Source organism: Neolamprologus multifasciatus, chromosome 23 (assembly GCF_963576455.1).
Source record: "Neolamprologus multifasciatus chromosome 23, fNeoMul1.2, whole genome shotgun sequence".
In the NCBI taxonomy this organism is placed as follows: domain Eukaryota; kingdom Metazoa; phylum Chordata; class Actinopteri; order Cichliformes; family Cichlidae; genus Neolamprologus; species Neolamprologus multifasciatus.
In genome coordinates this window covers 3,981,704-4,008,985 of record NC_140460.1, presented here as the reverse complement: position 1 = coordinate 4,008,985, position 27,282 = coordinate 3,981,704, and the positions used below count along the sequence as shown (strand labels likewise).

At 41.0% G+C, this 27,282-nt stretch overlaps 1 protein-coding gene across 3 annotated transcripts; it reads right to left on the bottom strand.

Annotated features, from left to right (window-relative positions):
- Positions 1 to 4,586: 4,586 nt before the first annotated feature.
- LOC146490751 (guanine nucleotide-binding protein subunit alpha-14-like) lies at positions 4,587 to 26,773 on the bottom strand. 3 transcript variants are annotated; one of them, XR_014872519.1, is made up of 9 exons: positions 26,465 to 26,773; positions 25,995 to 26,156; positions 19,395 to 19,579; positions 18,898 to 19,052; positions 16,500 to 16,628; positions 14,333 to 14,462; positions 12,078 to 12,231; positions 4,985 to 10,239; positions 4,587 to 4,892 (listed from the first exon to the last, which is right to left on the bottom strand). XR_014872519.1 is itself a non-coding variant. In XM_085152402.1 (8 exons), the coding sequence occupies exons 2-8, from the start codon at positions 26,143 to 26,145 to the stop codon at positions 10,034 to 10,036; spliced, it is 1,110 nt and encodes a 369-aa protein (XP_085008528.1). In that variant the 5' UTR covers positions 26,146 to 26,156; positions 26,465 to 26,773; the 3' UTR covers positions 4,587 to 10,033. The 3 variants fall into 3 exon arrangements, 2 of the variants coding, with proteins under 2 accessions (XP_085008528.1, XP_085008530.1); XM_085152402.1 differs by having other exon boundaries at positions 4,587 to 10,239; XM_085152404.1 differs by having other exon boundaries at positions 4,587 to 10,239; positions 25,995 to 26,167; positions 26,465 to 26,580.
- Between the last annotated feature and the right edge of the window lie 509 nt (positions 26,774 to 27,282).

Genomic DNA, 27,282 nt, shown 5'->3' with positions numbered 1-27,282 from the left:
AAAATCAGTCAGGTTCTTGCCTCTTTCTGTCCATCTGTCAAGTCAAATATTCGAAATCTCGGTGTAATATTTGACTCTTCTCTGGGCCTTGACTCCCATGTAAAATCTTTGTCTCGTTCCTGTTTCTATCATTTAAGAAACATATCTAAACTGCGACACATGGTTTCCTCAGCTGAATTGGAAAAACTCATTCATGCTTTTGTGTCATCACGATTAGACTACTGTAATTCCCTGTTTACTGGCTTGGATAAATCATCTCTTTCTCGCCTCCAAGCCATACAAAACGCAGCAGCCAGATTACTGACTCGCTCTACCAAGCGTGTTCACATTACTCCTATCTTATATTCTTTACATTGGCTCCCAATAGAGTTTAGAATTCACTTTAAAATTCTTGTTTTAACATACAGAGCACTAAATGGCCAGGCTCCAGATTACTTATCCAAGCTTCTTATAAAATACACTGCTGCTCGTCATCTTCGCTCACAGACTCAGAGTCTCTTAGTTGTTCCCCCGTACACGACTGAAGACAAAAGGGGACAGAGCCTTTCAGTCTGTTGCACCAAGGCTGTGGAACAGTTTGCCACTACAATTACGTTTGCTTGACTCTGTGGATTCTTTCAAAAAACAGTTAAAAACTCTTCTGTTCAAACAAGCCTTTCGTTGATCTACATATTTTATATTTTTACATTATTTATATTTGATCTTTTACATTGTATATAATGTTTATTGATTTTACTGTTTATTTTAATATTTGTGTACAGCGCTTTGTGATTGTCTGTCTGCGAAAAGCGCTTAATAAATAAAGTTTACTTACTTACTTACTTACACACAGCGAGGGAGAAGCAAGCGACAAAGGGCCAGCTGCTGCTGCAAACGCTGGAGCTGCTTTGGGAAAGCGAGTAGTGATTCATGCTGGCAAATTGATTCATTTCTTGTGCTGATAAGCACCTTTTTTTCCTTTGTACTCTCATGCTGCAACGGCTTTGAAAAGAGCCGCCGAGAAACACGTCTCCATCGCCACGGCGTAAAGAAACAGGATGGGCACACAATAGCAGCAACATCTTACAATGTGCAGCGGTGCAGTCCAGGTCAACGTCACAAACGACAGCTTCGACAGTCGGCGTTTGGTACGAACTGCACCTTTCTGAATGCTGGAAACTTTGCTGCAGAGCTTTTTGCGTTGGGCTTTCACTGTGTTCTACATCTATTTACGTTGCAGTTGCTATTTTATGCCGTAATCTCAGCAGTTTATTGCTGTGATTGCAGCTGCATGACAATCTGTGCGTGCACCTGTGTGTGTGCAGCATGTGTTTGATAAGTACACAGCAGGTATGTCTCTGCTTTGAGGAAATGGAAGCTTTGACCAGCCCTTATCAGTACTAAGCAGTCCATAGCAACAAACCAGGCAGCAAAATCCATCCTACGAGAGCCCACTGGACAGCCAGCACTACACATCTTAGCTCTGCTTCTCTGCAGGAGATCACCTGTGATGGAAGCAGCTGGACTTCTCACCCAGCGCTCAGCATCAGAGGTAGGCGAGCACATGTCAGCCGACACAGGGAGTTAGATCAGCGCAGCAGTGGTATGGCTGTGGGAGCAACTGAAGGACAGGTAATATATATCAGAGGGCAAATCTGTACTCTTGATCGCTGCAGTGAGAGGAGCCCTTTTATGCAATGGAGTGGGAAGGGTGCCTTGCAAATCAATACAAAATTATTTTGTTTAGACTTTTTCTATAACGAAGCATCCTAATAGGAGTGGTGTCTTGCAGGACATCCATACAGCACGAGGGGTCAATAAATGATTTGATGCATGAAAATGAAATCGTCATATACTTCAAGATTATACTAAAAGATTCCAACCAAGTTGAATATATACAGTTTGTTTTTTACCTCCGACAGTCTCGGTCGTTGTGTCCTTGGGCAAGACACTTCACCCGTTGCCTACTGGTGGTGGTCAGAGGGCCCGGTGGCGCCAGTGTCCGGCAGCCTCGCCTCTGTCAGTGCGCCCCAGGGCAGCTGTGGTTACACTGTAGCTTGCCATCACCAGTGTGTGAATGTGTGTGTGAATGGGTGGATGATTGTGTATAGTGTAAAGCGCTTTGGGGTCCTTAGGACCAAGTAAAGCGCTATACAAATACAGACCATTTACTTGTCGAAGACTAAACTTTGGACAGAAAGGCCCACAAACAAACAGCAACTGAAAGCTGCTGCAGTAGAGGCCTGTCAGAGTAATGGAAAGGAGCAAACTCAGCATCTGGTGAAGTCCATGAGTTCAAGACTTCAGGCTGTCATTGCCAGTAAAGAGTTTTCAGCCAAGTATTTTAAATGAACATTTTATTTTCACTTATTTAATTTGTCCAATTACCACTGAGCCCCTGAAATGAAGGGATTGTGTTTTTTTTAATGCTTTTCCCCCTCACATTTTTATGCAATCTTTTTGTTCAACTGAGTTAAAGCTGAAAGTCTGCACTTTAACTTCATTTGAGTTGTTTCATTTAAAATTCATTGTAGTAATGTATGTATTTTCTTTTTCCTTTGCCTCCTGTCTGTTTGCCACCTGAGATTTACATACACAAATCCTTCATTATGAGTAAAGGGTGTAAGGTCCTGGCTCCCCCCTGTTGTTATATCCTTCATTTCTCAGCAAGGCCAACTTTTGGAAGCGTCGCCCACACACTCCCACAGGAATCAGTTTTAAATGTCAGCCATGTAAAATTGGTTGTGTCCCAAAAATTGGACCTCATTCTGTGAGCTCATGTGATGGATTCAAGTCAGTCATTGCAGCTTGCTGAGGTAGGAATAAAGTTCATTTTTTCCTTTTTTAAAAGACTTACTAAGATAAAAGGTAGAATAACTGCCTAAGGCCAACAGAAGCCTTTCTTCAAGTCCTGCAGAGCCGCTGCAAAGTTCCCATCAATCCTGCACATTGACTGTAAAATGCATGTGGAGAATAAGAAAAGCACAGTGTTTTAATAATGTGGTATAGTGTGTTTTCTGACTTCAACACTGGTCGTTTGGCAAATAAATATTTGTATGAATTATTACATTAATTTAGAAAGTAGTTTTCTTGTACTAACACGTCTGAAAATGCTCATCACATGGGCACTCACATACACTGGGAATCCCTTGCCCCTGTCCTGGAGTTTTCAAACTACGAGAGTCTATGTGCAACCTGAAAGGCTGTACTCACGTAACAGTTTCTCTCACAGTAGCCTTTCAGTTTTATGCAGGGTGCCGGTGGTTTCAGTGCCTCACTTTTATAGGGTTTAGAGGTCTGATGGAACTGAACCTAACATTTTCATCCCTAACACAATGGCAACTACAGCAGTGCTTTTAACAGACAGGTTCACTATTTACCATCACAACTAAGTGTTTAAACTGCTTTAGTTGAATCCTAACCCTAGCTCCAAAATGTCCTCAAACTGGTTCTCAGAAGGCCAGGCACAGAGGTTGTCTGCAGATATACTGACACACAGATGCACAAGCACATGCGCACTCAGACATATCCCCTACCCTGCCCGTCTCACATACGCAAGCTTGAAAATGTCAAGCCGTCTGGATGCAACGGTCACCTGAGCCACAGCACCGGTCTCACCCTCCTTTGGACAGCCATTATCAGGCGCAGTGCGAGGTTGTGCGTGCATCCCCATTTGTGTGTGTGTAGGAATTACATTTCTCTTAAATGTGCTCCAATGCATCCCTTTTTTGTTAAATATGTATGCTGTGTGTACAGTTTAGCGGAGAAATGGTGACTGAATGTTTGTGGAAGCGGGCTGTCACGGACTAATAAGGAGCTGCTTTGGTTGTGGCAGTCAGATGGACAGATGCGGCGACTGTGATCTAACCATGTGAAGCCTGATCTACTGTCAGCAGTCGAATCTGCATTTTCAGAAGGACAACAGGTGAACGTTTGGTCCTTTGTTGATGTGACACCAGTGTTCACAAAGGAATTTTTGCAGTCTGTTTCTTAGACACACACAAACTCACGCTGCTCGGTGAAAATGAGCGGTGTATGTGCCAATCCAATGCAAATCCTGCAGTTTTTTTTCTGTTCGCAAACAGCAGGTAACAGACGTGTGATTGACGCCTGTGAGACCTTATTTGTCTTGGTGACAGAGCCTCACAACGCTGCACGGAGAAAACAAGTCACGCAGACAGACACGGCAGCTCACTCTGGACATATCTGTGAAGGTCCCTGTTATAGTTGCTGGTTTTCTTGTGCTTCTCTGTGTTTCTAGTTCCTCCTGCACAGCTCTGCTGTCATGCTATTGTTACTCTTCATGTTTCAGGATCAGTGTTGGGGAGTAACGGAATACATGTACCGCCGTTACGTATTTAAAATACAAAATATGAGTAACTGTATTCCGTTACAGTTACCATTTAAAAAGGTGGTATTTAGAATACAGTTACTTTGTTGAAATAAATGGATTACACGGCGGTACTTCCCTGTTTCATATTGTGGCGGGTCAGGACTGTTTGGGTTTTGTTTGACAGCTACGTTCTGTTGTTCCAGGCGGCGGCGTTACGGTTGGCATGGTTACAGGGTGACGTTCTCTCTCTGCGAGTTGTTGTGTTGTTGTTGTGCTAAGCTAATAGGCAGAATGCTACAGGTATAGCTCTAAAGAATGTAGCATCATAGGCAGTGTAGTCCGTGCTGCAGGGAGAATGGACTGCCATACACGTTATGTGTCTGTGAGCGAGGGAGGGAGAAAAAGGAAAAGTACGAGCTGTCATCGAGCAAAAACGGGAGCTGGAAGCATGTAAATATAATAATAACCACTGCAGCCAAGAAGAGTGCCTGACGAGCCCAGTTGTAAGTAAGCTATTAAGACTCGACTGTACACCGTGTTCGTGTTTTCCTCCAAAAACAATAAGTTCTGTTGGAGCAGCCTTTCAACGCCTCTCTCTGTCTCTGGCTAGCAAAGTTGACCCAGACAACAAAGTAATGCTAGTTTTCGGCTACGAGCCTGACACAAACCGACGTATTAGCCAGAGGTCCCTTTACTACGGTTCTGAGCCGCGGACCTTCAGTAACAGTAATAAATCACAGCAATAGGACATTCATGTAGTTGTAAACAGCATGATAATATATTAAGTAATCCAAAGTATTCAGAATACGTTACTCTCATTGAGTAACGTAACGGAATACGTTACAGAATACAATTTGGGGCATGTATTCTGTATTCTGTAATGGAATACATTTTAAAAGTAACCTTCCCAACACTGTTCAGGATTAGTTACATGTCTTTTGGTTGCTTTCTGTCTTATTTTGAAGGTTTATTTTCTTACACCTGTTGTAGTTTATTTCTAGATGTCGGCTTTTGGTCTATCCTTTTGTAACTGAGCTTTGTGTCTGCATTCGGGTCCTTACTCATGTCCAAAGAGTGTCATGATCCTGAGTCTTTGAACCCATATTTTGAGTTTTGTGTTCTTTATCCTAAGTTAAGAGTTATGTTTTGTTATGTTATTATGTTTTGGATTTTGTGTGGGGTTACAGTTTCTGGGTAGGTTATGTCGGTCCATGAGCTGGTTTCCCCTGTGTCTAGTTGTTAAGTCCCCATTAGTGTTCGTCAGTTTCATGTTTTATTTTTTCCCTGTTTTATTTGACCAGTCATTCGTTTTGTGTGCTTTTGATCACTTTTGTGTCCACTTGTCTCATTGATATTCTGTTCAGCTGTCTCATTTCCCCCAGCTGTGTCCGCTTTCCCTAATGTGTGTATTTAAACCCTGTTTCCTAGGGTTGATACTTTGTTTCTATTGTGCTAGTATCAATCTGAAACCAATATCATCATTGGTATCCTTTCTATCGATATTTAGATCCACCGATCTCTATTACTGGGTGCAAAACCTGCCTGCTGCACAGTGAATAGTGACACAAAGAAAGAAGGAAGAACAGCAATGTGTGTTTAGAGGTTTTTTAATATTAACTATAAAAAAAAGTCCACTTCCTCCACCAGATTCTACATAAAATAATTCACTGTCACCAAATTAGAGGTTTCACAATTCTGAAAAATAGTTACCTACCACACACAGTAGCTCAAACACACAGTTTACATCCTGTTGGTCAACAATGTTTAAAAAAAATACAGCAGTTACAGTTAAATCAAACACGGATGTTATCATGTACAGTAGAATTACACTTTTCTTTGAGGGCATCATCAAAGATGTAAAAATATAGCTGCCACATCTGAAAAATGTAGCAGAGTCAAGATCAAAACACTTTATATACAGTCAACAAAAAAGCAGCTGGAACCACCACTGTGAGCTGATATTAGCTTCAAAGTCATTAAAGTCACTGGCATTTTCCACTCGTCATAAAATGAGGCACACAGAGCAGAACTCAAACACACGATTAACATCATAAAAGGTTGGTTTAATATTCTTTTCCACGCGGCTTTGTTTGGTGTCAGTAATTGTCACAGACTGTAGATAAAAGAAGGACGTAGTGAAGTCATCCATTGGTTTCTGGACTTCAAATAGATCCTATATTGGTTTATTACCATTTACTCGCTTTTAGAGCCTCAAGTGGCTGTTAGAGAAACTGCAGTTTAAAGCACTTGCATGTTGGATAAACTTCTTTGGACGGCTGTTTGGATTACAACGATGTTGTGGAAACACAATAATCGTGGAATAAACACATGGCATGCTATCACAATAACCATTACATATAAGAATTAAGTATCTCCAATGACAAGAATTACCAGCTTGGATAAAATACTTTATTTTTTAATTATGCAAATTATATAAATTGTATAAATTGACTGTTAATGTAGTGAAATTACTGAATATTTTGTTAGTTTCTCCCAAATCCAAATTTTTCAAAATATACAAGGCAAAAATGTAAAAACAGAAAGTTGTTTTGCTAATACATAAAAGCCAACAAAGGACTTAATGTGGTTCCAGCTGACTTGCACTGACACACAGTTTTGTCAAAAACTTTGGGGGCGATCGTGGCTCAAGAGTTGGCAGTTCGTCTTGTAATCGGAAGGTTGCCGGTTCGAGCCCCGGCTCGGACAGTCTCTGTGGCTACAACTGTAGCTGCCTCCACCAGTGTGTGAATGTGAGAGTGAACGAATACTGGAATTGTAAAGCGCTTTGAGGGTCTCGAAAAGCGCTATATAAATGCAATCTATTATTATTATTAAAATGAGGCATCACCTGCTGAGTTTTTTTTTTTTTTACCATCTTTAACTTTATGAAATAAGTTCACAAAACAATCAACTCTCTGAGTGGTGATGATTTTAACCCTTTAATCTTTGACTTTATGACTTTCTGTGTCGTTTCTGGGATGCTTAGGACTCATATTGCACTGCTGGAAATAGTTTATTTTGATGCATATGCTGCTTTTTTGCAAATTTGCATCATATTGCATACATATTATTAAAATTTGGGCTATAATGGTTGTATTGATGTATAGCAACTTGAAATGCTCCCAAAAATGGCTCCACAGCATGTAAAAATATAATATAAGCTCTGGCGGACTTGGTTCTATGGTAGGTCTTAAAGGGTTAACACAGAGCAGAAATATTGAGCAGAGTTGGAAGAAACTGGTGTTTGACAACTTCAAGTAAAGAAACCTGCTTTTCTCTAGCTTACCATATGCGAACTGGACATTTAAAAGTCAAGCTAAGAGAGCTATCTCCTGCTGTATTTTTGAAAAAAACGAACGATACACATTCACATGGGACGTGACATTTATTTTTCAGGTCTTTGTCTTTACTCTGGAGCGCTCCTCCTCTCACTGAGCCCACTCTGTTTTGCTGGCCAGCTTCCAGCAGCCGGCAGCTCTGGAGGCTAAAACAACAATAGCATTTCGCATCCTCTTCTTTGCGCAAAATGTTAACTCCTTAAATACATTCATCTGCCAAAAACCCAGTGAACAAAGACCACAGAAATGATGGATGTCTGTGGCCTTGTCTGAACAATTTGACAGCAAGTAGAGGTAATTTGTTGCCAGTGGCACGACGAAGCTTGTGAGGGAGCATTTTTGAATCACAAAGTACAAGATGTCCTCTTTAAGTACCTAAACCAGCTTTAGCAGATTTTTTGGACACTCTGGGCATAAACGGTTGGCTGTTTTTGCATCATAAGAGCACAATAGGAGCCAGTCAGGATTTAGAGTCTCTGACAGATGGATTCAAAATCCTGCTCCTCACATACAAGGTCTTAAATAATCAGGCCCCATCTTATCTTAATGACCTTGTAGTACCATATCACCCTATTAGAGCACTTCGCTCTCACTCTGCAGGCCTACTTGTTGTTCCTAGAGTATTTAAAAGTAGAATAGGAGGGAGAGCCTTCAGTTTTCAGGCCCCTCTTCTGTGGAACCAGCTTCCAGTTTGGATTCAGGAGACAGACACTATCTCTACTTTTAAGATTAGGCTTAAAACTTTCCTTTTTGCTAAAGCATATAGTTAGGGCTGGACCAGGTGACCCTGAATCCTCCCTTAGTTATGCTGCAATAGACGTAGGCTGCCGGGGATTCCCATGATGCATTGAGTTTTTCCTTTCCAGTCACCTTTCTCACTCACTATGTGTTAACAGACCTCTCTGCATTGAATCATATCTGTTATTAACCTCTGTCTCTCTTCCACAGCATGTCTTTATCCTGTCTTCCTTCTCTCACCCCAACCGGTCGCAGCAGATGGCCCCGCCCCTCCCTGAGCCTGGTTCTGCCGGAGGTTTCTTCCTGTTAAAAGGGAGTTTTTCCTTCCCACTGTCACCAAAGTGCTGCTCATAGGGGATTATATGATTGTTGGGCTTTTCTCTGTATCTATGAAGCGCCTTGAGTCGACTTTTGTTGTGATTTGGCGCTATATAAATAAAATTGAATTGAATTGAATTGAATTCCCAACGCGATGCTGCTTTACTGAAAACACTTTAATTAGTGTTTGACTAAAAAACTGCAAGTTTGTTAGTTAAAAGAGAAGATGAGAAGTTAAAAAACTGAAAAAAGTGAATCTAAAACCTCAATACTTTTAAACTTTCCTTCATCTGGCTTTTGGAGTTTATACAGTTTATACAACTTTTACTTCAGTCCAGATTCACTCCAACATATAGTCTGTAGTTTCTTTCCACATTTATATCATTTAAGAGCAACTTACGCTCACGGCCACTAAAGTCAAAAGTAAGTCTGTTGTGCTATAGTGATGTCACGGCATTGTACGCTGACTCAACAGGTGGCAGTTGCAGATTTCTGCTCATCAAATGACGGCGACTGTGCCGAACAGATGTGTTGAATACAGATAACATGAAAGAAATACTGGCAGTGAAAGATAACTGTAATCAATAGAGATTTTGGCACGCCGGCGGATGTTTTTCAGAAACAATGAAGGCTGTGACAACAATCGCCCACATTCAGGGCATCTAATAAAAAAGTGTGCAGTAGTTCGTAACTCTTATTGCCCATACAGCTCATAACAGTAACGCTTTGTGTTTACAGTTTGCGTTGGAGTGTGCATTGGCTTCTACGGTACCTGAATGGGACTGGAAGATACACATAAAGCCCTTAAAATGTGTGACAGTGGTGTTGCGTTCATGTGTGGCCCCATCTCCACTTGTAAAAGTCATTACTCTGTTAATGGCGGCACAGCACTTCATAGCATCTCTGCTCCCACTTCAATTATGGATCAATTCGGTCACGGCATGACCCGAACGCCTCTTCATCTTAAAAAAAGAAACATTAAATTGGGCAAAAAAGCTGCAAGCTGAGAGAAACGAGAGAGTTTATTGGCTCCTCGTCATGTGTTTCAAATACTTCCTGAACAGAAGAAGAGGATGAGAGTAAAGTTGTGATAGTCGTGGTGATGAAAGGAAAGTGCTTTCAATCTCCACTTGCGTCTTAATTAAAATGAAGAATGAGAGGAGGCCGAGGGGCACAAAAATATTAAGCAAACCTGATGTTCTGACTTCCGCACTTTAGAAGGAATTTTATGTGGAAAAGAGAAATCCCATTTTGGCTTTTACAAGTAAAAGGTCCACAAAGAGACACGAACCATCTTTCCTCCTGGCTTTCATTGCCTGGTAAAAGTTCAGATGATCCCATAGTCCCTTAGAGACTTGAGCAGCACTGTGTCCTTCACGTCGCTGAAGACCCTGCGGATGTTGTTGGTGTCCGTGGCACAGGTGAAGTGGGGGTACAGAGTCTTCCACGTCTCCCGGTTGTTGTGGTTGACGGCCTGCTGCTCGTACATCTTGCGGATGAACTTCATAGCATCTTCGGGGTCGTGTTTCCTGCCTGTTGAAACGTGGAGGTGAAAGATGGAAGTGGACAACAAAAAGATGAATTTGGGTGGAATAAACCGACTGATGGAGAAGAGCAAAGACATCAGAGAATTTTAGATTTACTTGTCACTAAGCATGAGATGGAAATTAGATTAATCAACATGGCAAAACTTTTCAATTTCGAATTTAGAGGTGGATAAAGTTGCATAGAAGGATATCAGCGAGCGATCACAATGGCATGCAGAGCTCGACTCCAAGGTCTGCCTGAACTAACACTATGCTCGACTTTATTCTATCAGCAGATGAAAAAACCTCCCTGCAAATAATATATTTGAAAAACCTACTACTGATAATGATACCATTTCTACCATTTCACTTCAAGTTCAAATCAGCTCCTCGCTCTTTAAAAACAGTGGAAGACTGCAGAGATTATTAACAGGTATAGCCTTCAGAAGTAGTCACTGTAGCAGTAATAAGGACCACACAGCGCCTGCACTGGAACACAGCCACATTAGCGGCAAATAGCAGCCAGTGCTAGGAGCTGTTCACAGTTGTCATTAAGGTTAAATTGACATCAAAGAGCTTGACCCTGTGTGAGTCATTATTTTACCCCGCTAATGCTAGTGGTGCACCGCACATACACATGTGCAAATGTTCACTTTCAGTCACTCATTTCAATCTTCCACACACATACACTTGTACACCTGGGGGTATTCAGGTGGGGGTGCAGGGCTTGCAGGAAGGCCAGTATCTGTCTGTGGTTGCCGTTGGTTACAGAGAGAGAGCGGAGGTATGTGGGGGTGAGGGGGGGCACCCTACTGCCTCTAACAGCAGCAGAGTTAAAGGCTGCAACCTTGTCATTAAGCACACAGAGTACCTGAAGTGACTCATCTACAAGAAAGACATAAGGAAGGAAGGAAGTAGGAAGAATGGACGGAAAGATAGAAGGAAAGAAGCAAGGATGAGGGCAAAGATGGTGAGCAATAAGGAAGGGAGGCATGAAGAGGGTAAAGATGGGAGAAAAAGAAGGAAGAGGCCAAGGAAGAAAGAAAGGAAGACAGGAAGAGAGTAAAGATATCTGAATGGGGGAGGAAGAGGAGAAAGATGGTGAGAAAGGAAGAAAGAACAGAAGGAACAGAATAAAGAAAGCAACAAGGAAATGGGAAAGACTGCAAAGATGCTAAGAAGGAAGGAACGAATTAAGTAAATAAAGAAAGAAGACGATAAGAAAGTAGAAAGGGAAGGAGCAGTGAAAGAAAAGAAAAAAGCAAGAAGAGCAAAAAATGTCTAGAATCTAGAATTAGAAAATGAAATCACTTTGCACACACGTTTTTGGAAATGACACATTTTGTGCCAGGCGTACAAGGACGTGATGAAATTGTTGCATGCTCAAAGCAAATTGGCTGAAGCAAAATAACATCACAGCCCTCGTGTCTCGGACATGATTGTGTCCACGCTGCGATGGAAATAAACGCTTGCAAACAATGAGCTGCAATTGTAATTGCTGATGGCAGTGAATTCTGGCTGCTGACTGGGCTCAGTCAGCATTCAATGCTGCTGTGATTTCTTATTTGAATGTCTGAAACCTCCACGTTGAGGCTGAGTGTCGGACTGATTCACAAATATCAAACCCTTAGTGCTCGCAGTGCTCCCCGCCATTATTAAATCCACCACAACTCACGAACACACACATGTGCCCCAACTTCAGCACAGGCACTCGCAGACCAAATCTTCACAAAGAGCCTTCAAATCAACTAAAATACTTGGAATATGGTCTTTTCTTTCTTTAGTTGCTAGCAAAACTACATCACACCCTCACCCTAAACGCAAACAAACAGAAGACCAGCTGACCTGTGAAACTGGGGAAGTATTTCTGCAGGTCTGAAGTTTTGATTTTATCAGTCAGGATGTCAGTCTTGTTGAGGAAGAGGATGATGGAGGTGTTGAGGAACCACTGGGAGTGAATGGTGGTGTAGAACAGAGCCAGACTCTCTTGCATGCGGTTCTGAGGAGGACACGGAGAGAAAACAGTCCTTCAAAGAGAGGAAATAGGTTGTTTATGGGCAGCATATGGACCACAGTGGAGGTTAATAAATGCGGTGGCAGACCAGAAAGTGTCTGGGAGAGATAAACGGATCAGTGACAGGATGGGAGGGAAGAAGAAGGCGATAGGGGGCTGCAGAGGCTGAGAGGAGATAAGAGAGAGGCTTTATTGTACAAGAGCGAGACCTGCTGGTGAAACGGTGGAATGACTGTAGTGAGACACATTTATGACTCTGGTACACATATATATACTGCGTTATTTATTAACAAATTACAAAACCCCCCAAACATAAGCTAAACAACCCAGTTTATGCTCTGTGTACATGTGCATGTGCTGTGTATTTTGCACAATCTATGTCCAGTGTGAACGGCCATCTTTAAACTGAGGTGGTGGCTTATGACACCAGCTGTCTGCCACCTACAGTGCAGGCTTGAGATCCCTTCAACCCCCGATCACACCTTGCCTCAGGTGACCACAATAGGTCACACGGTGGGTTGGGGCAAGGTCTCTCTGTGCTTTCACCCTTAAGCTGTTTTTTTGTTTTGTTTGGCTGAGCAGAAGTCTGCCTGCAGTGAGCTCTGATGTCGGATGGAGGCAGTGTACAAAGCATGTGGTACAACCGGTCTGTGGGCCACTGTTGCTTGTGTTTTTGTTGGGTCGCCAGCCGAGGAGAAGAGCAACGTTACAATATATAAAGAGCTGAAGTGAAAACAGAGTGTTGCAAACTCCCAAGTTCTGACTCAGGTAACCGAAACACGGCATTGCGACACCATCCGCCAGCCACCTACAACGCAGCCTCGATAACCCTTTCCAGGACCTTCAACCCCCGATCACACCTTGACTCAGGTGACCTCGATTAGGTCACATGGTGCGCTGGAGCAAAGTCTACGAGTGTTTTTAACCTTCAACATTCTCATTGAAAGTAATAACCCACGCCTTTTTTTTTATGTGATGTTGCAGATGATCAATAGTGGGTCAACAACCCTCAGAAGACGACCCCTCATAAGGCTAAATGCTTGGAACTCCTCTCTTAACCCTTTAAGACCTACCACAGAACCAAGTCCGCCAGAGCTTATATTATATTTTTACATGCTGTGGAGCCATTTTTGGGAGCATTTCAAGTTGATATACATCAATACAACCATTATAACCCAGATTTTAATAATATGTCTGCATTAAGTGCATAGTAATTACATAAATTGCAAAAAAGTGTAATAAACTACAAAAAAATTGAAAATCGTTTTTGTTTTTTAACATATATTTCTAGTTAGAGAAATTTAAGAGGCTTATCCCTCAAAACTGTAAATACAAAAAAGTTGCACAAACTAGTTTTCCACCACAGGAAATTTATTTTGAGTGTCTTCATAGTTTTATTTTTGAAATACACCAATTTTTATATACTGCAGGAAAAACGAAAATAAATATTATGATGCAAATTTGCAAAAAAGCAGCATATGCATCAAAATAAACTATTTCCAGCAGTGCAATATGAGTCCTAAGCATCCCAGAAACGACACAGAAAGTCATAAAGTAACTTTTAAAAACACCAGTATAGGCTCATGAGGCCCTGATGGTAAAAAACTACATTTCCGCGAAAATGACGTCACTTCTGGTTTCGGGCAGGTTATGGCGGACATGCGATAGTTCACGCTGACGTCTATTCTAACGTAGGAAGTGTTACGAACAGCTGATCGGATCGGCAAAGCGTGTTTCTGGAATATTATGTTTGTGTTGATGCTTTTGCGCTAGCTTACGTGGTTGCAGTGCTACCGGGATTTTAAAATAGTTACGCAAAACAGAGCGTGCCCACTCCGATTGGTTTTAAAGGGTTAAATACCTGGGATGAGAGGTGAAGCATCTTTGCAAACCTAAAGAAGTCCAGTTACCTTCTTTTTCAACCTTTCAAGACTACAATGACCTGGATGGCTGAGCACCTACATATAAATATTCCAAGCACCTTAGAATAGCTGGTAAACTATCCGGGAGATAAATCTGCACAGATCCTATGATTGTGTTCGTTTTCTGGAGCTGTAAACTGAATGAGAGTCACAGGAGTTCTTACAGTCGTGTCTTTCTCCTCCAGGACTTGGTCATACTCGCTGAGCGACGCAAGGAAGATGAGGGAGGTGACATTTTCAAAGCAGTGGATCCACTTCCGCCGCTCCGACTTCTGACCGCCGACGTCCACAATCCTAGCAGGGATCAGAGGAAGGAAACGTGTAAAAGAACAAACAGAAGACAAATTTGCCAAATGACCGTGAACTGCTGAAGCGCCAAACGCGAGATCGAGCAGGGATCTCACTGGAGATGTGCTTACTTCTCCTGCCCAACAAAGTAACACTGTAATGCCACACCTAGGAAAAATGCAAAAACTATGACAGAACCCTGCACGAGCAAATCACACAAGAGGCATTAACGTGCAGGTTATCCCTGTGTACCTGATGTGAGCTAATTCCTTTGTTAATATTAAATCAATTAAGTACTAAAATTAGCAAATGAAGCAAATGAATATAACAAGTAGAGGTGGGAATCACCATACATCCCACGATACGATATTATCACGATACTTAACGCACGATATGATATTATTGCAATTTTTTAAAATATTTTGTGATATTCAGATTCTGTACATAAAGGTAAACTTTATCAATATTCATTTTCTCTAATATCAAAGTCTCACACTCAGTCTTTCTCTCATTTCAGTTTTATTGTTGACAAACTGAACGGTTTGTATTACAGTCTAGTCCAACTTAACTGAATCAACCATCTGGTACAATTATAGCTATTCTGAACTATGCAGTTTATGAAAACTATGCAGCCCCTTCAGCAACTGAAGAATTTGAAAGTAAATTAAAACAAAATATAATTTTACATTAAATAAAAAAGTTTTAAACTTAATTAAAATAAAACATGTCTTAAATTAAAATAAGTAAACTGTCATGTTTATTGCTGCCAAAAAAAAGTTAAACACATTTGGACAGTGAAGGAATGTCAGGATTCTTGCTCAGAAAAAGGATCAACATGCTCTGAAGTCAGAGCACAAAAACCTTTTTTGTAACAAAATATCAATTTCTGCTGTCCCTGTATCAATACATTATTAGCAAACAAAATATCACCATACTACACAGTATCAATTTTTCCCCCACCCCTATAAAATAGTATTCATTATTACAGCATGTCTTAATGGATACTAATTTATTTAATCAGGCCTTTTTATAACTGGCCGTTTTGTGTCCACCTTTTGAAAAACTACGTCACACCTAGCAACGGGGTCAGCCACACCTCGAGCTCAAGGTTCCCTTCCATTGCTCCGAGCATTTCCCAAACCACTTACAGCTGTACCCAAGACGCACTACAAATTAAGAAAACCTTCGTGAACGCCAATGTGCTTATGTACAAATGCAAGAAAAACAAGCCCTTCCCACTCTTTCAGTGCTTACACGGAGCCCTCACATCAGTAATGTGCTAATAAGCTGCGATGTGAAGCGGAGATGTCCTTCTCAGAACATGACGCACTTTATTAAAGGACAAAAATGCCTCTTTGCCTTTCATTCGCTTTTTTATTTTGCCATTAATTTATCCAGATATATTTTCTCTTTAGTTTAAAGTGCATCATTATTTTTATTTCCAGCTCAATATTTGTATCCTTAGAGTCTAGCAGAAGAGCTCTGCATGATTCACAGTTTTAAATAAAGCTTATTTTGGTCACCTGCTTGTTGGGATTGCTGTGCTGAAAGCCAAGGATGCCCTCCCTCTGTGACATCATAAAGATTCAAGAGTAAAAATAACTGCCTGACACAAAGTGTGTGATCTTTTGGCTCATAGGGATTACTTGTACACGCGCAGTGAAACTTTGGCCATGTTTAATATCAGCATTCCCATCTGTAACAGTATACATGTGAAAGAAAGCAAAGAAAGGCTTTTACTAGGTCAACTTTAAATGCTTTTAAGAGTTATTATTTTAAGATAATATGTTGGAACACAATGTCCTTTAGAAATAAGCTTTGGATCTGTTGTCAAAGCTTAGTCTGACTGCCTACACATTTTCAAAATAAAACCCACATGAAGTCTGCACAGAGTCAATCAGAAATGCGATCCTATTGCGTCCAAGCAGGCGTGAGCAGACAAAGCCTCTGCAAGAGTCAATAGTGTTTTTTTTCACAGTGCAGTGAATAGTGAAGGTATTGGATTTGCCCCTGTGAGAGGTTAGAAATCCGAGGATTGGTCACCTTAGTGTGATGGTATTGACGGTAAAGGAGTAGTCGTGGATGCCCGTGGTGGGGAATCGAACTCTCAGCACGTCCTGTTCCGTGGGGATGTAGTCCTGGGAGGTGATGCGGTCCAGATTATTCATGTAGCTGAAAGAGAGACGCGATGGGGCCGAAGAGAGAAAAAATATTACAACGGCAAATAAAAATCTGTTTCTCACACTAGAGGATATTCCTACTGAAACATATTGCCTCTGTTTACTTTGCATCCGGCAATGACAGAGTAAAACAAACTGAAGCGACACGACACTTATGGTGAAGCGGTGATGACAGAAAAGAAAAAACTGATTAAAAATGCAAGAAGGGAATGGAGCAAGTCCACATCAACCTGTGTACAGACCACAGCTTTATGGCTCATGTTGATACAAGCTGTCATTAGCTAATGTTGACTGCCTGTCCCTTATCGAGCACGCACGCGATGACTGAACTGCCGGGTAAACACAGACCAGAACAGCAGTATAAAAGAGAAAACATGCAGGCTGAGCCCACACTTTGTTCTGTGACACTTGAGATACTTTTAGCGTAAGGCTCACACCTACTGTGTCTTTTCCCGTTGGTAATAAAAAGCCTGTCTGAGGTTAGCTCTACACTGTGGCTTAAAATGGTTTTTGTGATGTAGCTATAAAACCCGAAGACTCCTCCGTGAGCGCGACGTACAATTTTAGTGAGTAAAGCAGAGGTGAAAAATGGAAAAAATTACACAGTTAGGGCATAAATCTGAAGGGATCCTAGAACTTATCAAACTGGAAAAAGTTGCCATCAGAATAGTTTGGTCGATAAAATATCCAGAAATGCTTGAGTCATTGTCCGTGAAGGTTCTCAGTCATCCAGGTCATCATAGTCTAAGGAGCTTGGAAAGAAAAGCGTCTAGACTTCTTTAAGTTGCTTGAAGACGTTTCACCTCTCATCCGAGAAGCTTCTTCAGTTCTAAGGTCAAATTGTGGGGAGTCCCAGATTTAAACCTAGTGGGAGTTTCCCCCCACAGAGGGGCAAAAGGACCCCCTGATGATCCTCAAACTTCTGAAGCTTCTCGGATGAGAGGTGAAACGTCTTCAAGCAACTTAAAGAAGTCCAGACACTTTTCTTTCCAAGCTCCTTAGACTGCTCAACTCATTGTTTTAGCCAACATAAAGACCTTCAAAAAACATCTTTGGTATTTAAATGAATACCAAAGATGTTATTATATCGTGACAACGTTTAAAAAAACAGCAAAAATGGAAACCCCAAACAGCGTAGGAGGAGCACAAACCTAAAACAACTTTAATCTCTTCCTGTCTAAATATAGCACGTTCACTGAAGAGGACAGCTGTTATTAGTATGACTACAACGGATGCCGGGTTTGTTGTGCTTATCTATTGTTGCATCATTTGTGTAACAGCTTTAACAGAATCAACATCACCGACTCTGTTTTATGGCTGTGATGTTACACCTTTATGTATTACTTATTTATTAAGACTTTTTCAGACTGATAATAAGCAACGGCACACTGACTGAATGCCATGCCGTGTCTCTTGTTGAAAGAAATGAAGGTTGTTCATTTTGAACTGAAGGTTTTGTAGCCATTTCTGTTTTATGTTGGATTGTTTTCCCCAAACAACAACCTAAAATAAGGAGTTAGAATTATTTACTTTGTGATTTGAGTGTTTTTCTTGGCTCTGGGATGTTAAAAAATGAGCAGCTCGATCAATAATGATGATAACAAAATCTAAATAGTTACAAAATTACCAGGCTACCTACACATTAAACCAACAGGAGCTGCTCAGCTATTGAAACCATGCCATGAAGCTCCAGGCACACAGTTTTTGTCCAGATGTTAAAAAGTTCAGGAGGTTTAGGACTGCGCTTCAGCACTCAGAGACGGCGCTCTGCAGCATTACATGGTTTGAGACTTTATGGCTGAGTTGCTCTGGTTCCTAAATGCTTCCACGCTGCCACTTACAGTGGATCGTGGAATATGCACAAGGGGAAAAAACTTCACAGACTGACTTGTTGCAGTGGTGGCATCCTATTAAAACACCACGCATGGATTCGGTAAACTCTTAAGAACGACCAATTCCTTCACAAATGTTTATAAAGGCTGACTTCAAGCCTAGGTGCCTGATTTTATGCCCTTGTGGCAATGAGGCTAAAAGCACCTGAATTCAAATATTAAGACGTTTTGTCTATATATGGTTATCCCCTTTCCCCCACAGATATCGACGTGCACTTTCTTCCAAACTTGCCGTCTATCATCATTTCCCATATCCTGATATTGTTGTTGGTGTTTTGTTGTGACAGCATTTCATCATGTGATACTGCGTCCCAGCCCTCACAGAGGCTGTGGTGCAGCTTTGACTTCTAGCAAAGCACAGCTACTCACTACTCTGTAGAGTCCAGGAGTTGGTACTCGCAGCGGCGGCTGTAACAGGCACGTATTCCCGAGTCTGCCCAGAGGCGGCGGATTGCGTCAACATGGCCCCGTTCCAGTTGAGTGACCTGCACTATGCTTACGTCCTCCAGCCTCTTGGCGTAAATCTGGAGGACAGCACAAGATTCTCAGTGTGAGGAGATTTCATGACGAATGCTTAAAAAACATTGACTACAAAGCTTTTTAACATCCTGTGTAATTAATCCTTCAACAGATGCTTTGCACCGAGGATTTGTGCATGTTTATAGTAAAAGCACCAGCTACTTATAGGCTACAGAGCGCTATGCACATATATTGGTGCGTCGCTCTTCTTCAATGTGGGCGTAATCCCACAAATCCTGGGAGTGCACTTCTGGTCAGACGCCTGCACACCTGCGCTGGCGCCCGTGTTTGTGAATAAGCGTTGATGTGTAACTGGGTGTGTCCGTGTGTGTTTATGCTGCATCTACCTCGTTCTGTGGGTTGGAGTAGGGAATTCTGAGCGTGGCCATCGCTCCTGTCATTGCAGCCATGGCAGTTAAGATATTCTGGTAGATGCATTTGGCGAAAGCCTTCCTCTCCTCCTCTGAGAAGCCTCGTCCGTGAATGATCCTCATCTGTCGGATGAAGGTGGTTTTTCCACTCTCCCCAGTCCCTGAGGCAGCAAACAGAACAGCTGATAATTTACATTTAAAGCAGAAATCCTTCATTCAGGTTTCCTCAGAGCGAAGATGAGATCGACTTAACTGAAAATAACAGTGCTTTAAAAATGGCCAGATATGCACTGCATTCCCAGGGAAAAAACATGGAGACGCTGTAATTGTGAGAGAAGGTTAAAGCACTTATCTGTGAGCAGTATATTTAAGAGGATGGGACGATGGTGCTACCTGAGTTAATGCAATTCATACATTCATACATGAACACAACTCCCGTCCATTTCCAAGAATACTTCAGCACTTTTCAGACAAAAAAGGCTGCAGAGCTCTTCTCCCTCAGACTGATATAAAACCACGTAATAACTCCTCGTTCTGTCAGGTGAACAAATACAAATACTTCTGTATTGCACCTCCATGCAAATGTTGTTCTTAGATTTAGAGTGTGCATGTTATTTATTAATGGAACGTGCACTACTCTTTTTACAAAGTAACAAAGTTTTTTCTTTGTTTTTATCACTGTTGCATGTCTATATTTTTGCAGGCTCTCATAGGGTTTTTGCAATATCTGTGCTTACTAAACATTTAACACAACATCTTTAAAAGGTGGTAATATGCTGGTGTTTGCATCATATTCTACTATCCTTAAGCCCTTCCCACACACACACAGGTATTTTGGAAAACAGTTTTTTATATCGGTTTTTGGCCTTTTGTCCACAACCATGTTTCAGGTCACTGAAAAGAAGTCTTGATGCATATGCTCAATCATCCAGGTAAAGAAATCTCAAGAAGCTACGTCCACATGAACAGAATCAACTTTTTAGGGTCACTGAAAAGTGTGGATGGTCTCTTAAAACAAAAGCAGAAGCTCCTAGTTTAAAGAAATATTGTCATAGAGGTGGGTGTAGCCTTAGTGGTCAGAAAAGCAGCTTTAAAACAACACGTAATCATTCTCCTTTGCATCCAAGGCTATGGTAAGTTCCTCCTGTAGCCTCAGGGAGATCAAAGTGTTAACCTTAAGCTTTTTTGTGAATACAAACTATAAAGTAGCGTGATAAGGAGACTTTATTCCACAGGAAGCTGAAAAACACTCAATTCAAAACACAAAATACACAGCTTGCAGGTACCTTCTCTGCAGACTAGAATCACCGAACAAGAGGGGTAAAAGTTGATTTATGTTGTTACACCTCGGTTTATTGTTAACATTTTATGCCCTTCTTGTTTTATTGTTTTGTATCCACATCATTCTGTGTGGTGACTGTATTTCATAACGAGCGCCCTGGATTTACGCTGCTTCTCACACGGTTACAGTCCCAGGGTTTTAAGTCGTGTTTATTATTTTAGGGTTCTCTGTTTGCTTTCGCTGATGTTTTAGTGCTCGGTGTGTTTTCTATTACTGTTGGTTGAGTTCTTCATTCCTATTTTTGATTTCTTTATTATTTCAGTCTCAGTTCTTATTACATTCTAGTGATGAATGTGTTGATTTTTAATAGTTTTAGCTGCTGTTATTGTGTGTGTATATATATATATATATATTTATATTTCTTCATACATTCTTATATATTTCTATACTGTGTATTTTGTTGTACAGTTGATTTTATTTTCAACTTTAATTTATATATTTTATCTTATTCTTTCCCAGTTAAATTTACCCTTCATTCTAATTTGTGTTGTACAGTTATCTCATTCTTAACTTAATTTTTATATTTTATTTTATTTTATTCCTTCCTGGTTAAATTTACCCTTTTTAATTTTCATATTTATTTCCTATCTTATTCATAGCCTTTTCTTTTTTCTTTAGGTCACGAGCAGTTGTCTAAGCATTTCACTGCATATCGTACTGTGTATGTGACAAATAAAATTTGAATTTGATTTGAATTTAGTTTTATTTCTCTTCCTCCCCTCATATCCTGTTGTTCTCACCTGTGCTAAGCGCGCTAACCTGTGCCTTGTTTCCCACCTGTTTCCTGTGTAATCAACCCTTTGTGTATAAATAGTCCTGTCTTTTCCTCTTTCTAATTTTTAGGTATCTGTTATTAGGAGTGCAACAATACTCTATCGATATTGAACCGTTTGATACAGTACTTTCGGTTTGGTACGCATATGTATCGAACAATACAAATTTTTTGTTATCAACTTTCCTTCTGACGATGCTGTCTGTGTTGAGCGCTCAGTGGATCTGCGCTCGACAGTGCAGCCTAGGCGGAGTAGTCGAACACAGATTCACTGAGCGCAGCGCAAGCTAGCGAGACAGAAGCTAAGCTCTGGTTGCAACATGGCAAATTGAACCTCCCCCACCCTGATTCAGATGTGGCGTTTGGAACTATTTTGGTTTTCATGTGACGTATGACCCTGAAGGTAAGCGCGTCATGGACAAAAGTAAAACCGTATGTCGGATGTGCCACGCAATGCTCAATTACATTGGTGGGAACTAGTGCGTTAGCGCAGTTAGCTCGTTAACGTGTACGCGGTAGCTCGTTAACGGAGATTTGCCATGTTGTGGAGTTAATGTCATTTCAGATTAACGCTGACAGCACTAGTGGGAACACAACAAATATGACTGCACATTTACTCCGACATCATCCTAGTGCAAAGACAAGTGGAAGCAGACAAAAACAAGTACGCATGCTACAAACTTTAGCCGAGTCATTTAGACAGCCGTTAGCACATGATTCTCCTTATGGGGACCTGATATGTTTAATAGAGATTGAAAATGTGACGTCATTCAAGGGTAAAACCGCAAAGAATTCTGGGAACTCGTGGCAAGAGGTAGTAGCGCACGCAGGCTTTCAATTGAAATCAGTTACACAGCGATAAAAAGAAACACAAAAAACTGTCAAGAAGCGGTTGTATTATTAACTGCAATAGCCGGTCGCATGACAGCCATGAAGCCGACGGGTAAAGAGATCGTTTTTCTTTTATCGATTACGTCGTTGAAGAGAAATTATTCGAGCCATGTTTCTGAAGTAAAAAGAGGCGACGGATGGCCTGGATTGCAGCCATTCAAAGACCAAATATAACGTCCCAGAACATCCAGCTCACAGGTTAGTCTGCTCCAAGCATTTCCACAAAGGTCAGTGTTTTGTAGTAGTTAATACGTCATTTTTCTTAACATAATTGGTGATATAGGTTACAAGCAAGTCTGGCGCTGAACAGAAATTGTGGCGCTATGCTATCACTAATTGCCCAGTACGATTACAGCATACAATATTATTGTCACTGCTACATTTCTGTAATGAACCAGAAATTATTTCCACTACTAATTAATTACCGTTGAGCTCAAAGGTCCTATTAATAAACGGTTAACGAATGTGTATTTATGAAGACGATTTGTGAGACTGGTAAACTTATGATACGTACGATGGTCTTTCGTTCTACACGGTGCATTTCATGGTCCTGTACCCATCCGTCGGTAAACTGTACCTGGGCTTGATGCAGTGACCTGAAGTTACTAAACTTCATGAGTGTATGCACTCACTCCAAGAACCGTATTATTATAAATATGAGCGTGGTGAAAGTTGGGCAGCACGCTAACGTATTTTGTCCACTCTGTGTGCTCGTAAGGGTCTAACCCTTTCACTCCTTTGATTTTTTCCTCGTATCTTTTCTTTGACTTTTCATCAAGTCTGTCTTTGTACGGTCCGGCATTGTTCTCCTTCGTTTTGTACATAACTTTTTTGGGGGGCAAAGAAAAAGCAAGAAGGTATTGGAACCGGAGAATGAACGTTTTGCGGTGCTGCAAATGCTTGCATTTGATGCGGTACTTGGATTGTTTTGCCACGAGTTACCGGCATGCAATGCGCGAAAGTCACGTGGTCTGTCAATCTCTATATGCTGCTGAGAATATAGCCCAGAAGAAGCGTATAGTATAGCTCTGTAATAAACTCTCTTTTCCAAAGATGAGTGATTTCTCGATCAGAGAGATTTTTTTTTATTACATTAAATTTAAAACTTTAAAAACTGTACTTTTGAGTTAAAATATATATTTATAAATTTAATAAATGACAAATTATAAAAGCATGAACATTTTTTTTTTGTATCGAAAAAATATCGAACCATGACACCAAAGTATCGAACCGAACCGTGAATTTTGTGTATCGTTGCACCCCTATCTGTTATGGTTCCTGTGTTGCCTCTGTGATTGCATTTATACTTTTTATGGCCTAAATAAAGTTCTATCTTTTAAGTCTGCATCCTGCACTCAGGCAAGGAGTACAGAGGACTGAACAGACTTCAGTGAACGCTCCTGAAATCCTAACTTAACCACTCAGACGAAAGAGTGAGTGGTCTTTGGATGTATTTCTTTTATTCAGTTGTCAGCTAGAGGAAACGAAACTCTTGAAACTTTTTATTCTGGGAATCAACATGACTTTTGAAGGAAAATCATAAAGCAGCGTTTGTGTGAGACGTGCTGAAGATGTTTTCCTGACAGTCCAGTTTTTGCAAATGACAGAAATTTTTGTACGAGACGTAAGAAAAACTGGCCCCCGTGTATCACGTCTCATTATCTTTTTAGTCTGCTGAAAACATCCCAAAAAACGACACACTCATTTACTGTGTGCTATTTACTGGGTATCTGTTGCTCTTTCACAGTGACACAAAACAGCAGCATAGCAATCATAAAAGATACTGTGGTTCACGCATAGCTGCAGAGACAGATAGTTGATTAACTAATACAGTATTAGACATTTTTAGAAAAATTGGATTTGGTTTTGTGTTATTCTTTTGGTTCTGATGCAAAAAAGCATGAAAAAATTACAACAATTAAAATATTTACCAAAAATGTATATAATGCATACTTTCCTGTTAATATACATAATGAAATATGGGACTTTTCTTTGTTTTATCACATTTAGATGGATGGATGAATAATACTGATTGATGAATAATACTGATTGATGAATAATACTCGCAGGACTAACGCAGAGAGACAGAAAGCCATTCAAGCGCACACTCAGACCTACAGCCAGTTAACCAAACACATGTCTCTGAACTCCACGAGGGACCCGGAGTACCGAGAGAGAACCCACAAAGATACAAGGATACAAGAAAGGCCCCAGCATGGGGCGACAGCGCCAACTCCTGCAACACTGCACTGCCCACTTATTCAATATATGTCAATAAAGTAAACCTATGATGTTCTACCTCATGTTTCAATCGTATATGTATATTACGAGAAATGAATGTCCAAGCATTCTCCGGCGAAGGATGTCTTGTTTATGATCTTTTGATTCATCATAAACTTGATTTTCTGTCTAACGGAGACCTGGCAGCGGCCCAGTGACTTCTTCGAATCCAATCTGACCGCTCCACCTGGGTTTGTTTACACCTGTCAAGCCCGTGTATCTAGACGTGAGGGTGGCGCCGTCTGTTCCTACCCATTCAAAATATGAAATCACGATGATACAAATCAATGGACCAATTCCCACAATCTCAACTGCTTTTTGCTCTCTACCTAAGCCCAACGCTGACCTTTTAAATGATTTTTCTGATTAGAAAATCCTGGGCATTTATATTAAATATGACCAAAGATTCAAATAATCAGGACACTGTATGTAAAGTAATTCCTGTGAGCTCTGGCTTCAATCTGCTCTACACACTTGGTTTCCGACACTTTTGTCAAATCTTGCACCTTTATGACATCATTTAAAAAAAAAAACAGATAATCACAGCCATACAGCTCTGAATATCAGAATGTTGAGTAAATAAGGTTAATTATGAACCATGACTAAGACTCTATTAAAGTACAAGCATGAAAGTATGGATCTGAAAAGAGGATCATGCGTTGATAATTACAAGGGTGTCAACCTTTCTGGTCTTTGTGTTATAGTGGTTGCTGTTTGACACAAGCACTAAAAAGAAAAGCGTATATATTCAAATGACTTGGTTTTGTCTAACAAACAGCAGAGAAGCTGCAGAAACAAGACAAAATAAAGTCAGTACATAGAGATATTCAAATTCAAACAATTGAAAAAGGAGTGGTCAGTTGAGTTTCTGTCAGCTAGACTATTTATCATGTAAATATTTCACCTATGACACCAGCTCAGGGTATCTCTGCCAGGAAGGTGAAATTATCTTAAAATCAGACAATCCGAAACTTGTCAGGCTAACTGTAAGAAAACCCAAACAAAGCTGGGCTTGTGTGTTTCTGGGCTGTGTGCCACAGGTGGCTTTCAGGTGGCATAGCCAATCCCAACTTTCATCATTCATTCTTCACATACTCACATGGTGACACATGCCTTACATAGCTTATACACTCATGTGCAGAGGTCACCAAACAGTCTTGATTTGTATGCAGGGTGTACCTTAGGTTATCTTGTCAAATTTTAAATGCAGTTTGATGTCTGTTTAGCCTGTTTTTTGTGGGTTGTTTTTGTTGTTGCACGAACCAGCAGGTGTGTGTGGTGCTCTACTGACCCAGCAAAAGGATTTTAATCTCCCTCCTCTCCTTCTTCTTCTGTTGCTTCAGGATCCTCTTGATCTCTTTGTCCACAGCAATGGTGTTCTTCTCCTCCTCGGACAGACAGCACACGCAGGTGCTGTAGCACCACCGCCCGCAGCCGGCCATGGCCAAAAACACTGAAATCAAACTGTTAATGCATTATTAAGTAGCCAAGCACCCGCAATAATAACCACACTGTTAGGCAGCTTGATGTCTGTTTGCTCTTCAGTGGTTTTTACTTGCTCGCTGACACGCCAGTGGTCTTTATTGCAAGTATGCCGACCGAAGGTTAACTTTAAAGGGTGTTTCATACTTTTATGTACGCTTCATTTAACCACCTTTATAAAACTCGCCGGTCAGTTCGGTGAGTAATCCCTACAGCACCTTTGTCACTAAGAGCTTTTCCTTTTCGTCTTTTACAAGAGACACAAAATGAATCTCTCACCTCCAATCAGTCTGTCACACTCCCTGAAGACGAGCAGGTACGGGTTCAGATTTCTTTTCCCGGGCCATTTTCCCCATCCCTCAGCTCTGCACCTGCTGACAGCGGCTAACAGCTGCCGTGGCCCACCAGCAGCTTCATTAGCTCCCACGGACTTTAAACGCCTTTTTTTTCCAGCCCACACGGTACAACGTCCAGTTCGGGAAAGTTCACCGCGCCTAATAGGAATGTGCCGCCTCCCCGAGCCGCTCCAAACACCGCGACTGGAATGCTGTCCGAACGACGCCGCCTCAAGACAGCGGCAAACGACGGCAGAAGCGCCGGAAGATAGAGGTTTGGACGTACAAAATAAAAGCATGTCGTCACAAGTTGCATTCAAACGTGAAAGATTAAATTGAAACCCGATTTTTCATTCATGTGATTTCTTCTTCACTCACCCTTTTCCACTCATTTTACCAGTACACCACTCTGCATTTAATAATTAGTTATTGTTAACGTCTGACTTTTCCACATCGTCCTGTCTGCCAAAGGTCTCTTCCTGTTAGAAGTAAGTTTTTCCTTCCGACTGTCGTCGAGTGCTTTCTCATAGGAGGTCATTTGATTGTTGGGGGTTCTTTACTTTATAATGTAAAGTCACCCAAGTAGACTGTTGTTGTGATTTGGCGCTATATACATACAAATGAATTGAACTGATTCCAGTGTTATTAATTTGTTTTGTAGCTGTTACTGTCGTCCATGCTTAATAACCTATAGTAGACAAATATCGCTCTAAAGGAAAATTATATGTGTGATTAATACTGAAGAAAGATCTGTAAAAACTA